At 39.0% G+C, this 14714-nt stretch overlaps 1 protein-coding gene across 1 annotated transcript in view; it reads left to right on the forward strand.

Moving 5' to 3' along the window:
• LOC116286959 (nucleolar pre-ribosomal-associated protein 1) overlaps nt 1-14701 on the forward strand; it is a 54362-nt gene extending 39661 nt beyond the window's left edge. Inside the window, exons 18-36 of the mRNA XM_089037452.1 lie at nt 2227-3006; nt 3127-3230; nt 3801-3849; nt 4042-4248; nt 4968-5032; nt 5456-5529; nt 5793-5983; nt 6436-6546; nt 6854-6917; nt 7448-7610; nt 8170-8266; nt 8882-9042; nt 9720-9831; nt 10332-10438; nt 10939-11082; nt 12034-12143; nt 12745-12933; nt 13225-13991; nt 14380-14701. Coding sequence (XP_088893578.1) covers nt 2227-3006; nt 3127-3230; nt 3801-3849; nt 4042-4248; nt 4968-5032; nt 5456-5529; nt 5793-5983; nt 6436-6546; nt 6854-6917; nt 7448-7610; nt 8170-8266; nt 8882-9042; nt 9720-9831; nt 10332-10438; nt 10939-11082; nt 12034-12143; nt 12745-12933; nt 13225-13991; nt 14380-14573 — 3689 coding nt within the window. The 3' untranslated portion in view covers nt 14574-14701. The remainder of the gene's footprint in view (nt 1-2226; nt 3007-3126; nt 3231-3800; nt 3850-4041; nt 4249-4967; nt 5033-5455; nt 5530-5792; nt 5984-6435; nt 6547-6853; nt 6918-7447; nt 7611-8169; nt 8267-8881; nt 9043-9719; nt 9832-10331; nt 10439-10938; nt 11083-12033; nt 12144-12744; nt 12934-13224; nt 13992-14379) is intronic.
• The last annotated feature ends 13 nt before the right edge of the window (nt 14702-14714 follow it).

Below are 14714 nucleotides of genomic sequence, written 5' to 3' on the forward strand. Positions count from 1 at the left end.
AAATAAGTGTCATTTATGATGATGTAAAAACAATCCTGAAAGGACTATACCATAGCCTATTAACATGTACTGATGAAATCACGTTTTCCTTTATTTCCTTTGTTTCTCTCTATATCTCCCTCCCTCCTAGCTTTCTCCATTCTTCCCTTCTTACATTCACTCATTCCTACCTTTCCTTTTTCTATCTTTCTGTCTCTCTCTCATTCTTCCTTCCTTCCTTCCTTCTTGATGTTGGGGGAGGGAGGGAGAAAGGAAGGAAGTCCGAAAAAGACAAAAAAAAAAAAAAAAAAAAAAAAAGGAAAGATAAAAATACAAAAGAGAGAGAAAGAGAGAAAGAAAATGACGCATGAAAAATACGAGAGAAAGATATTTTCACTGAAAAACTCTTAAATATTATTTTCGTTGTACATCATATATGTCATTCACTTCCTAATGCAATATTTACTTTTCTCACCATCAGTCATTTTGACATTCCTTCTGAAAGCATCATCATCACAATGTCTTCACGGAACGAAAAATAAAACCCTCAGAACCGAATTATCTCGTGAACAGCAAAGTATAAACATCGAAGTAGACTCAAGAGTGCTATTGTATAACTAAAAAGTTTAGTCCGGTGTGTGGGCTGTGAGAAGAGGAGAAGCTAAACGTAACGTGTTCTTGAAATAAGATACAGCACAAGCACTGAATGCAGTAAAGTATGAAATTTTGAAAAGAGCTGGTGAAATAACTTATGATCCATATAGCGCCCTCTCGAGATGGATAGAATCAAAGTCGCTACCGTTTACAATGAGAGTGGTCACTTCGACGTTGTTTGTGACGTCCACGGCGTTTCTTAGAGTACAAAATCGCAAAACGTTTTTATGTTAATTGCTTTTCAAACAATTCCATTACATCCATCCATCCATCCATTTTTTTCCTTCCTTCCTTCTTTCCTTCCGTTATTTCTTTCCTTTCTCTTTATTTCTTTTTTTCCTTTCTTTCTATTTTCTACCTTTCTTTCGGCTACTTTTTGACGCATTAATTCTATAGCTTTTGTTATTTCCGTGACTTTACAATCGAATGACGTAATGAAGTAGCTGGTCTTGACGCTATAAAGTAGTTATTGAAATTTTATTTGAAGGTACTTTAAAAATCGTAATTTTCCCTCGACATGTCACAGAAGCCCTTATAAATTTATATTTTAAAGGCAAAGAAGTAGAGGAAAGTATATAATTTGAGCATTATTTTAACCAAGAGATCATAGAATCATGAATGGATCTTCAAGGGCGGATCCAGGGTTTTTTTGAAGGGGGGGTCTCAGGGGTAAATTTTGTGGGCAAAGGAATCCCAGTCGCATTTTTACCACAGGAAGCCCATTTGACCTCAGGAATGAAAGGGGGGTCGCGACCCCCCCGACCCTCCCCCTGGATCCGCCCTTGATCTTAATAACGATTAGATCAGAATAAAAAGAAGAGTCGCTCTTGCTTTTGAATCTTTCGTGCCAATAGTTCGTACACTATGCCTTCACTGGAGGTTTTCTTCAATTTTTTTCTAGGAATTAGGTCGCTTGCCATCAACACATCTTTGGTAAAAAAAGCTACGATTTTACTTTTCAAAGAAAATAGAGTAGCCAGTTGTTGGAGGGGAGGCTCTTCTCTCACCAATGTCACAGGGAAATAGCTTCTAATCTAATGCGTTTACCACGCCTTGGTGGATGGTTTAATGCCTAACAGGCCTTGCGACCCAACTGATAAGGCAGCCGATAGATTGAATTAGAATTTAGAAGTTGATTTTTGAGGAGGGAGGAAAAACGGAGAACCCGGAGGAAAACCCTCGAAGCACAGGAGAGAACCAACAAACAACTCTACTCACATACTACACAGGAGAGAACCAACAAACAACTCTACTCACATACTACACAGGAGAGAACCAACAAACAACTCTACTCACATACGATACAAAATTCCCAACCTTGGCGTAGTATATGAGTAGCGTTTGTAGTTGGTCCTCTTCTGGTGTCAGACTCCAGGCTCTAACTGTAGTTGATTTACATTATCTTTATTATTCATGTTTATTTTTCTAGATAAATGTTTGGAAATTAATCAAATTTTCAGCAAAAATTAACTGTTATTGTCTTGTGCTTGGAAGATTTTTCTCTGTATTGTCCGGTTTTCCTCCTCCCGTAAAAATCAACAGTTCTCAAGAGAATGAACTGCTAAGCCCCAATTTCTTTATCATTTTTTACAGATGTTTCACCAGATGGACCCACCCTACAAGCTCTGCAGCTGCTTCAAGTGTTCAGTCCATTTTGTGACCAGGCCTCCTTGTCTGAACCAATAGCCAAGCTGCTTGAACTGCCATTCGAAGCGCTGGTCAAAAAATCCCAAAACCTCGTAGAACCTACTATATACTTCCAGACATTGTTAGCACTGCTTGATTCAAAAGCAAGCCACGTGAACAACTACAGCTCCAATCAGGAATCAGTTGCGGATGATGTCATAAAGGGTGCAGGTCACGTGTCACACCTATTTCACGTGAATTTAGAGTACAGTCAGCATTCGGTTATAGATAGCGTCATCAAAGAGTCAGATCAGCTGACCTCTTTAGCCAGTCAGGATTCTTCATTGGTGGATTACGACAGCGTGTTTAGTCACATGATTGATGTATCCAATCAGAAGGCGGCTTTACTCTCCGCTGCCGACTTCGTCAAACTAGCAAAGCTACTTCAAGAAGTTCCCTCAATGCAACTAGACCGAGTCCTCCTCAAGCTGCTCAGAACGTCTCCACGATATCTACTTGAAGTGGATACTTCTTTCTTAGACCATTGTCTCGACAACGTCACAGAAGATCGTGTTGCCATAGCAACCATATTGATAGCCTCCAATGCTTCCCTGAGAGTGCACTTTGAACAGCGATGTACGTCCAGGAGTCAAGACCGGGACGTTCGTCAGGTATACCTCAAGGATCATCATTGGGACCTCTTACCAGTGCTTCTTTGGTATTTCTCGTATACTGAAAGTACTGGGGGTAAGTGGCGTCATCCTATCCTAATGTGGCATAAAATGATAGGAAAGTGGTTGTTTTCCAACAAACTAAAAGTGTGGTCGTAGGTGGTTTTTTCCTAACTGATTTTATTTCATTTCACAGCTTTATCCAGTGAAAACAAAGTCGTGTCGTATTTGTCAGAGAACTACTGGCCGCACTTGTGGAGCTGGATAAGGGAACCCAAGAAAAATACCAGTAGAACACAGGTAAAGATGATAATGATAAATATTGAAACTGTTGATGATGATGAAGATGATGATGATGGTGGTCGTGGTGAAGGTGATTATGAAGGCGATAATGGTTATGAAGGCGATAATGAGGTTGATGATGGTGGTTAAGGTGATTATGAAGCGATAATGATGATGAAGGTGAAGGTGACGAAGGTGATGATGATTATGAAGGTGTTGATGATGATGATGATGATGATGAAGGTGATGATGAAGGCAATAATAATGATGAAGGTGAAGGTGATGATGATTATGAAGGTGTTGATGATGATGATGAAGGTGATGATGATGATGAAGGTGTTGATGATGATGAAGGTGATGATAATGCTTCTGGTGATGATGGTGATGACGATGACAACGACGATGATAATGATGGCGAAGATGTTAATTGAATTGATGAAGGTGATGATGATGATAATGATGACGACGACGATGATAATGATGATGATGGTGATGGTGATGATTATAGAGAGATTAATGAAACAGATGTAGATATATTATGAAGATAACGATGGTGATACTAATCATAAAATTTCTCTATTTTTGTAGGATCTCGGTTGTGCCGCCTTGAAGTTATTGCTTATCATAAAATCTCACGGTAAGAGAAAGTTAAAAAACCCTATTATCGTTCAAGAAAGAAGAGATCACGCTATGTCACGATTGTCACGCATTATCTAGCGTGTCATGCATTATTTGGCCTTTGTCAAGCCATTCAATGGCCACGCATTCCCTCGCTTTGCTAACGCACCTCTATTGATCACGCATTCTTATATACCATTAATATTAACAGACACTAAAGACACAAGAAAACTGTTATCGAAGCTCTTGGACTTGATCCCATCCCAGTCATGGGACGTCTATCAGATGTCTATCATAAGAATGATGCTTGATTTGCTACTCAAGAACAGCACCAATGAAAACAAACAGAGAGTGTTGGTCGGGAGTGTTGTGTCAGTTTGTATGGTGAACATCTCACTTATGCTAAAATACAGCTCAGGTATGTTGAGAAATACTGTACAGCTATTTCAAATAAGAGATAATTAGCTAAAAACTAGTGTGAGCTGCGTCGGTGTTTCTAATGAAACAGCAATGATAAAAGCCAGGGTAAATCTTACACCGTGAAAAGATGAAAAAACTTACTGACGTTTCGGACGCTAGTCCTTCGTCTCTTTCGCCTCCGACGAAGGACTAGCGTCCGAAACGTCGTTAATTTTTTTAAAATCTTTTCACGGTGTACAATGTACTCTTTTATCATTACTATATAAAAAAAGGGTGGTGAAGGTTTCGTTTATCGTTACATATACCAAAAGCACTATAAGCTGAATTTAATCAGCGAAAGGAAACAACAATACTGGGACTAATTTTCCCAAACTTTATCTGCACGTTAATTTTTATATGTAAGCAATTGAAAGTAAGAAGAGAGTAAAGGTAGAAGGAAGTATGCCGGAAATGCCCTACAGACAAAGTTTAGTAAAATTTCATATTATATTTCATGATCAACCTCATTCCTCATTTCCTTCCTCCCTTCCTTCCTTCCTTCCTTCCTTCCTTCCTTCCTTCCTTCCTTCCTCCCTTCCTTCCTTCCTCCCTTCCTTCCTTCCTCCCTTCCTTCCTCCCTTCCTTCCTTCCTCCCTTCCTTCCTCCCCCATTTCTTCCTTTTTTCCTCCTTTACTCATTTTGTTTTATTTTATTTTATATGTTGTTGACTTGTCCCAGTCGACGACAAATCACTCATCACCCATGCTGTCTCCATGCTCTTGGACATCGTTTCTACACACTCGGTAGGTTTTAAAGCTCTAAAATCGCAAAACACACTTGAATTCCTTATTACTTGGTCCATAGTCAATAGAGTTTCTGGACCATCACGTCATGGCAGCCATGACAGGGGGCAGGAACGATGGAATATGTTCTAATCTGATTTACATGAGAAATATTTGTTGAAATTTCACCAGGGAGAAAGACTCTATTGTTGTGCCTTTTGTCATGGCTGCCATATTACGTGACGGTGCAAAGCCTCTCCAGCGTTAACTTTTCAAACTTATCAAACAACAGAAAATGATTCTAAAAAAAGTATCAATGATTCTAAGAATAGCATCAAAGGGCGCTCATGGAGCGCAGGGATTCCTTCCCTTAGTTTATTTTCTCTTGAACCCAATCTATCCTAAAATTTGATTGGTCTACTCAACTTCTTATTTGTGACACAGGATTGGCTACTGCAAGGAGAGGATTCATTGGTTGAAGTTGAAGCTTGGTCTACTTTTGTCAAGAACTGTTTGAAGTAAGTAAGAGTGAAAAATAATAAGATTAAAGTGGGTTCCGATTTTTGGATAAATTTAAGCCTGGTTCACTCGAGCAGCGGAAATGGCAACGCAAGTACAGGGTTGACACGTCAAACGCAAGCAAAAATAAAATAGGAATGCGCAGTAGAATGAACGCCATGGAAGAAGTTATTGGTCTTGCATTTTGCCTTGCACGTGAAAACCTGCGTTTTATCCTTGACGCATGCGCAGTTCTGACATGTTTTGTCTTATTGGCTTACAGGTATAGGTTTGACTGCACAGTGACACTACAGTGCATGACAGCCTGCGTAAAACCGCTGTACAACTCTACCAAACATGAGAGTTTGGCTCGAGAATTTCCGCTGACCACTATGTATCAACTGATCTTGAGCCACTCTAAGTTCCTTGACATTATGTTGGAGGATAATGAACAGAGTGACGTTAAGCTTAAAGGTGAGTGATATTGCTGGTGCTGTGTTTGGATCTGAATGGTTGTTTTTTGGCAACCCTAGTTATGTGGCAAATGGCGCGCAGACTGCCATTTTTCTTCCTAAAAACCTCAATGAATAGCTTGGAACAAGAGAATATGAAGTAAGAGAGCACATCCCTGTGCCCCATGAAAGTTTTATGGAAATCTATTTTTAGCTCCGCGCGCAAGCCTGAGCTATTTTAGCATGCGATTCCTGATTAGTCAGATTGTAGTGACGTCATGGGTATACAAGAGATCGGCAGTGACAAGCAAGCTTCATGTAGTTGACAAACCAAACTTAATATTATCTTGCTTGGACGTAATGTTTCCCTATTACAGACCACAAAGAGATTCTTTGTTTGAGTTGTGTCATATGTCTTCTTCTTATCCACAACAATCATATTATCGGCTAAAAGTATAATGATTTATTCCTTAGAATCCCTGCTAGAACTGGTCGTTGCCATAGCTGAACTGTGTCCTGAGTGTTGTGAGTCCTCTCATCTTCCAGTTTTCTTTGGGTCTTACACTGCAACTCTTAGTAAAACAGGTAAGGCACACTAGCTCCTAAAGGTAACGAGTATATTCGATAAGCAAATGCTAGCGAATGGCGAAATCAAGCAAAGTAGAAAACAATAATTTTTGAGAAATCCAGGAAAAATGTTACAAAAAATTAAAATAAGTAAGTAAATAAGTAAGTAAGTAAGTAAGTAAGTGAGTAAGTGAGTAAGTGAGTAAGTGAGTAAGTGAGTAAGTGAGTAAGTGAGTAAGTGAGTAAGTGAGTAAGTGAGTAAGTGAGTAAGTAAGTAAATAAATAAATAAAAGAATTAAAATTTATCTAAATTTTGTCATTTCAGATCAGAGTATCCTGTATTTGCTTCATCTTTACGAAAGAGCGCAAGTGCCCTTATCTAGTTTTAGGTAAAACTTATTCTATTATTTATTACGACTGATTCATGTTTTAAATTTAAAAACGACGATTCCCGCTTTTTTACGTATTCCATTTTCCCCGCTCATTTTGATAAGTAGACGCGGACGCCTGTTATTTACCGGAAGCAAGGCCAGAATTTTTATATGACGTATTTCCGGGTTTAGTTGCATATAAAACTGCTAACATGAAGGGAAAATGTCAGTTACAAGGTATTTTACCACCACCTTCAGCAATGAGAACTTTAAACAAAAAATACTGCAACGAAAAAAGTATGAAAAAAAGTAAAGAATGCATAACTTCAACATTACAAACACTTTGAAATTCCACGGATCTTCACTGGAACACATGAATGTTCTACACAAAATGGAGGCCAACCATGAATAGCTCGAAACTCGAGTATTCGAAACTGAAATAGTACAAATCTTTTATATAATTCATATAATTCATTTTCAGAGCTTTGGTATGATATCTCGGAAATTTTGGATCAATAGTTATAATTTTATTTTTTATTTTATTGTAGGCCGTATTTGTGGGGCAAAGCAGCCCTAGATCATCATAAAATCAAAAAGATCCAAGGACCATCACTATGGCAACAGCCCAGCACCAATGAGGTGTTAGAATTACTTGACGTCACGACTTTGAACCGCTCTGCACTTGACTTCCCATTGGAACGAAAACTAAGGGTAAATATAAATATCATTTTCCCTCCCCTCCCATAATAGTGTACCTGGATCAAAAAGCTGCTGAAGCCAATATATAGACCTCTTGACCTCGATTGTCCTATTTCAAACCACATGTCATTCTCTAGAGTATTATTTCTTTGTTTAACTGTTGTGCATGAGAAGACACTTAAATATGGATACGACTCAAACGAAGGAACTTATTCTCAAGAGAATGACACATGGTCTGAAATGGGACAACATTACGCCCAAGGTCTAAGAAAGTCTATTGGATACAACTAAGTTGACTCAGGTACACATTTTTTAGGAAAAGGTATGCTGTTTTTTGTGTTGTAGTTTTATCACTTAATAGTAAAACGATGTGATGTAAAAGTAAGTCGACACTACGTTACTGTAATAAACGCCATGATCACCCTCGACATTTTGGTAGCGTCATTTTGAAGTGATTGATTTTGAGGCCACACGAGAAAATCTATTGTTCCACCCAACATGGGTGCCGCGTGATAGGTCTATACAAGGTAGATTATAGAACCTTCTAAAAATCTCTTGTTTCTTGTTCCAGCCTCGTGTTCAAAGTGATGTGGCAGCCAAGGATAACCTTTCCTCTCTCTATGACCCGTGCTTTATTCTTCCTCTCTTCTGCCATCTTCTTTCTCAAAGTAAGTCAAGGCAATCTTCATTCCCTTGAGGATGATTTCTTTTATTTACTATCATTTTGATGAAATGATGACTTTATGATGATAATGATGGTAACAATGGTAGTGATGATGGTGGAGATAATGAATATGATGATGATGATAGTCAATAATATATGATTAAAATTATGATTACGATGATGATCTTAGAGACATTTTAGATGTTGATTGACGATGATTATGATAATTAAGATTATAATAAACTATTAGAAATGATGATGACGATGATGGTGTAGAAAATGATGATGATAATGATAATGTTGTTATTGCTAGTGGATGATGATAATAAAATGAAGGGAATCATTATAATGATTTTGATGATAATAGTGTAGTCGTTGCTGGTGGTTGATGTTGACAGTAAAGTTATAGATTAAAAAATTTCAACGACCTTCAAATCTGTTCTTCAGATCTGTTGATGATAATCGATGACAAAAGAAAATGACGATGTTATATTATAATAATAATAATAATAATAATAATAATAATAATAATAATAATAATAACTTTATCAGTGTCTCGAATTCTTCTAGGCGGGCACAATGAATGTACTTCTCTTATTTAAGCTTTTGAATATTTTAGATTCTGTTGTCGATTGTCGCAAGTTTGTCGAACGAGGAGGCCTGGGATATACTGTCTCAGCATTATCGTCACGTGACGAGCGCATGCGTAAAGCGGCCAGTCACGTGTTATCCAGGTGTTTAGTGCACATGGACGCAGCCAGCTTTCGAGAGAAGAAACAGGTTTGTTTAGAGCTATCAAATCTCTTTGTAAAGAAGATTTCTATATACATAAATGCAATAATATATTCAAACTTATTATGCGTACTAGACTTGCTTCAAGTCAGACTCTCTTTTCTCCCGACAAAGGGTGGCGGACTTCGAGACAGTCTATATACATACATTCAATAACATATTCAAACTTAATAACATGCAACCCCCGGGGGGGGGGAGGACTCCTGGAAAAAAGTACCGGGGATGCTCGTCGGAAATTTTCAAAAAGACCCCTAAAAGATACCGGAAGTCTTTAAAAAAGGGCGTGGCTGAATGATTTTTAACCCATAAGAGATACCACAACAAATAATATTAAATTTTATATAAAAAGCGCCTAGGATAAGCCATATCGATGCGCGCTTCTCTCCTTTTCCGACACCCTAAGAGATACCAGAAAATGCTGATTTTCAAAAATTCGCATTTAACTCCCAAAAAGATACCAAATCGCGAATTTTTACCCCTAAGAGATACGACGAGCATCCCCCCCTCCCCCCGGGCATGCAACATGCTGCAAAGCCTTTACAAACAATTTTTGAAATAGCTTTATACGACCACACACGGCTATGCTCACCTCCTTGAAATACTTCCTCTCTGCTTCTTATTTGGCGATCTGATGAGATGTAGTTTTTTAATGTTTTCGATCTCAGGTATACCTGTTACTCGAAAGTCTGAAGAATGGCATCACTGATGTCAATGCGCGTGTTTCTAGCGTGATCACGCGATTCGTATCCCGTGCTGCGTACGTGATGCTTCACCCTGGTGAGTCTAGCGACAATGCTCTGTTGTTCTTCTATGGGAGAAAAACGCATCAAACAAATGGCTCTATTTTCATGGGGCACCCACAATAATGGACTACTTCGACGATACGGCGGCCATTTTGTAGAACAGCAGAACAAAACAAATATGACGGAAAATATATATAGTTTCGTTTGTTTGTCTTTTTTTTATGGTTAAATGTGATCGATATGCCGTCTAAATTAATATTTTGTTGTATTCTCTTGTGGTGAGCTGTTAATATCAATCGACGTCATTACTGTAACAAAGCTTTTTTTGCCCCCTGTACGCCCCATAATGCATTGCGATCCAAGATGGCCGCCGTATCGTCGAAGTAGTCCACTGAACCTGAACATGTTTCTTAAGCCTAAAGTGGCTTTGAGGGTGGACGTCTTACTGTTACTCCACCCATGTCACCGTGAAATACATATGTTATGATACGTATTTTATATGTTTATTCAGTTTTTTTAAATCATTTTTTCCAGAGAACCAGATGTACGTGTTGGTCAATAGCTTTCTTCTTCAACGTGCTGTGATGGATTTACGAGAAGTCCCGCTGTTTTACACTCTTTTCAACTCTAGCAGCCTCCAGGTACCACTTGCTAAGTATCATCTTGTTCTGGATCTAAAATAGTACCTTTTTATCTTTTTCGTAATGTTTTCCCCTCTCAGAACGTGTCTTCTCTTAGGACTAATGACGATGATGATGATGATGGCGATAATGATGATGGTATGATGATGGGGGTAGAGGTGATAGAGATGGTGATGGTGATGGTGATATATTGATGATGGGATGGACGTGCTGATATTGATAGTGGTGATGGAGGTGGAAGTGGTGTTTGTTGGTGGTGATGGTGATATGGTGGTGATGGTGATGTTGTTGATAATAGTAGTGATGGTTATGATGTTGATGATGGCAGTAGTGATTGTGATGATGTGGATGATAACTGATGGTGATGGTGTTGATAGTGATGATGGCGGTGATGATGATGGTGATGATGATAATTGATAAAGATAATAATAATAATAATAATAATAATAGCTGTTAATAATAACCCTAAACCAGTATCTTATATCATGTCTGTCCTTCAGCACCGAAATGAACGCCAGTGGATCCTCCAGCTGTTAGTAGAGGGATTGCGTGATGCTCAAGACTATTACGTATACAAAAAACGTCACGTCATGGAACTCGCCATGAGCTACCACGACTCGCAAATGAGTGACCAGCAATCACGTGTAAGTATGCGCTACCACAGGCAGCCCAAGAAACGGCCCTAAAATTACAGGGGCATTGCAGATTTTTTCAAACAAACAAAAACGAAAATCAAGACAAAACAAAATACTAAATCATGATATTTGTCACACAGTATTGCTTGGTTTCAACACCTTATAAAAGTCTTTAAATCTCATTAATTGTTCAAGACTATTGTCAAACACTGACCACCATTCACCATTTTCCTTACATCAGTTCACTGGTCAAACACAAAGCATTCAGTCGAGGTTGCAAGGTTCAAATTTGAATAATCCTTTGAAAGTACCTTGGTGCCTCACGTGAGCGCTTTGTGTTTGACCAGTGAACCAATGTATGGAAAATGGTGAATATGCTGTCAGCCAAAAATAATTCTATTGAAAACTTGTGATTCAGCTGATGAACATCTCCTACTAGACAGGAAATGACGTCATGTTAAATCTGGACTAATGAACGTCGAGCATGCTGGTCTAGATTGGGTGAAACACTTTATTTTAATAATGTCTTATATGGTGATGATTGTATCCAAGCTAGACCAGAATGTACCTCGTTTGTCGAGCTTGTTAACCACATGCTTGACCGTCTAGTGCATATCATATACTGACTGCATAAGGGACTGTTCATTAATTATGTCAGGGTGGGCTGGAGGAAAAATCGAAAAAAACCTTGGAAAAATTCACACCCCCCTCCCCCAGTTCTATCTAAAAAACAGTTTTTACCCCCCCTCCCCCCCCCCTCCTGGTGACCTTTTAGACATACCTTAATTATTTGTTTCAACCCCACTTTAAGTCAGCAAATACTATTAAAGCCCCCCTTCTTTGTGTGATTTTTTTCAAAGCCCCCTACTTTTCCTCCAGCCCCCCCCCCCCCCCCCCCCCAAGGCATGATTAATGAACAGTCCCTAAGTCAAGTCATTGTCGGTCTTCGTATCTTTTCAGAAACTTGTGTTCAGTTTGATGAATGCTGCGCTGTCCATTCACTCGGCCGCCTTTGACTTGGCCAAGAATTATGCTGTCGTTGGATGGATACACTCCCTTTGCTTGTCAAGGTATTAGCATCAAACCTATACCTTATCGATTTTCAATCATGCCGCTTATTTCCACGATAAAAATAAAGATGACATATTGTGGTGCAAAATCTTACCATGCGTAATTTCTCTGCAACTACATTTATACACTCTTTTATCGTGCGACAAAATTACTAGACACTGAAGTCTCGAGGAACATTGCCCTGCGTGCACAGGAGGTAAAAGAAGACTCTGCTCGCAGGGTAGAAGAACGCTAATTAGTTAGTATAACGTTCCTAGAGCGCATGCAGTAAAACCATGAAATAAAAACGAAGTCAATACTGACAAATAGTATCTATTTAGTGACTAATAGTTGCTATCACTCAACCAGCACATTGATCATACAAAGACAAATACATAAGAGACCATTTGTTTCTTTTGTTAAATAAATGTTCTGGTTGAGTGCTTGCAACTATTAGTCACTAAATAACTACTATTTGTCAGTATCAACTTCGTTTTTATTCCATGGTTTTACTGCATGCGCTCTACCAGTGCAACTGAAACGCACTCACTTATTCCCAATAAATATATCAGAAGTTTTGTTGACGGATCTGACTTCTTTTTCTTTTATCGCATGTGCTAGCCCAAGCGATGCAGAAAAACTCAGCACCTGTCTACGGTTACTCCACACATTGTGGTTCACAATCCAACGAGGTAAACCAAGTGCCTGCGGTGAAGTGGAAAGCGGTGATGCATCAAACAGTACGCCCTACCCACCCAATCTCTGTGGAGAAAGTCTACTGGTCTGCAAGACGTTGATCAAACTGTACAGGTTTGTCTGAAGAATCGATATTTTAACCAAAAATAGAAAAGGAAGTCACAATAAATGCAATATCTGCCTTTGCATGTCTTTAAAGTGCCTATCACCTACAGGATGCCTTCGTGATTTAGATAAAACAGTCAGTTTGGTATGTTTGAATGGTTTGATGGTGTTGCCATTAGCCCTGATTGGTTCAAATTGAATGTTTCGTTTTTATTCTACATTATGATTGGTTGATTTTGTACGAATGATACCATGATTTCTCCTTCTTAACGAAAGATGTACTTGCTTTTTTATCCATAGTTCCAGCTCCACCTTGAATGACTTGCCGATGTTCCTCGAGCTTCTTGAATCAGTCTTAAACCACCTCAGACAATCATCGGCACAGGGATCCCATCTCACTCACCAAGAAGTCTTGCAGCTTATAACTTTATGGTGTGGGTTGTACAATGAGTCTCAAGTGCTAAATGCACTTAAAATAGAACTGCAGTTGACAGGACAGGAATCAAGAGAAGAAACAAGCAGCAAGGATGAAAAGGGAACATCTGAAAAGCAAAAATCATTCAATCTCTTGCTTGACATCATAGTACTATGGCGCCCAACTTTGATCTTAGAAGAGAATTCTGCTACTAAAATTACAGATGGAGTGTTGATGCTAGCTTGTAATTTTGGGCTCCACTTTGCTACCAGTGTTTGTCCAACTGCAGATCATTCCGACCAATCCCTCCTCAAGGTGGTCAAATGGTTTAGATATTGTGTCGCTTCAAGTGCGTCCCTTCAGAAGTATCTTCTCCGTCACGTGGGAGAACCATGTCTTAGACACCTCCTTTTTCTGTTTGGTTGCGTAAATGGTGCGAAAACTCAACTTGTCCAAGAACTGAATATGATATTTTTGGTATTACTGTCACGTGTACAGCACATGGAAAATGATTGGTTAGGAACGACTGCCAGTGAAATGGTAAAGTTGCTGTCCAGTGACGTATATCGAGAAATTATGTCAGGGGTTGTGGAAATTTTGCTTCCGCTTTGCCCCAGTCCACTGATAGATGAAACGGCTGAAAATGTTGATGGTGAGTTTTATTATTGTATTAGTTGTATAGTAAATATTTATAATTCGCCTGTCTTAGCATTGTTCATATACACCCATTAAGGAAAGAGGTGAGGTGAGGTGAGGTGAGGTGAGGCGAGGCGAGGCGAGGTGAACTGGGGTGAGGTGAGGAGAGGAAAGCAGAGGATAGGTGACAAGATTAGAGGAAAGGAGAGCAGAGCAGAGCAGAGCAGAGCAGAGCAGAGCAGAGCAGAGCAGAGCAGAGCAGAGCAGAGCAGAGCAGAGCAGAGCAGAGCAGAGTAGAGTAGAGGAGTGTGAAGAGAGGATATAAACAAAATATGTATTAGTTCACAGGTCATGTGGTTTTAAGAAATAATTTGCAATGATTTTGTTTTTTTATTTACTTTCAGTTGAAGTGACACAACTAGTAAGTGCATTCTTAAAAGATCTGTGGTTCATCCACCCTGTGCCAGGACATTTCCTCTCACTTGTCTCAATAAATAAGAACACTGTATCATCAAAACTATCAAATGTTTTCAACAATGGCTCAACCAAGCTCAAAGAAATGATAATTTCATTAAAGAAAAAAGGGGCCAATAGCTGATCATGTGGTACTCCACAGTAAATTGTTCTCTACAATAGCAGACTTATGCAGAAATTTAAGGAGCTGTGCAGGTATTATCACAATAGGTATCAGTAACTGAATATGTGGCAATCAACAAGCTGGCCTTCGATTTTCAGTCAT

This window comes from Actinia tenebrosa, unplaced genomic scaffold (assembly GCF_029948245.1).
Source record: "Actinia tenebrosa isolate PJP-AT-01 unplaced genomic scaffold, QUT_ActTen_1.0 PGA_scaffold5__44_contigs__length_20552954, whole genome shotgun sequence".
Taxonomy (NCBI): Eukaryota; Metazoa; Cnidaria; class Anthozoa; order Actiniaria; family Actiniidae; genus Actinia; species Actinia tenebrosa.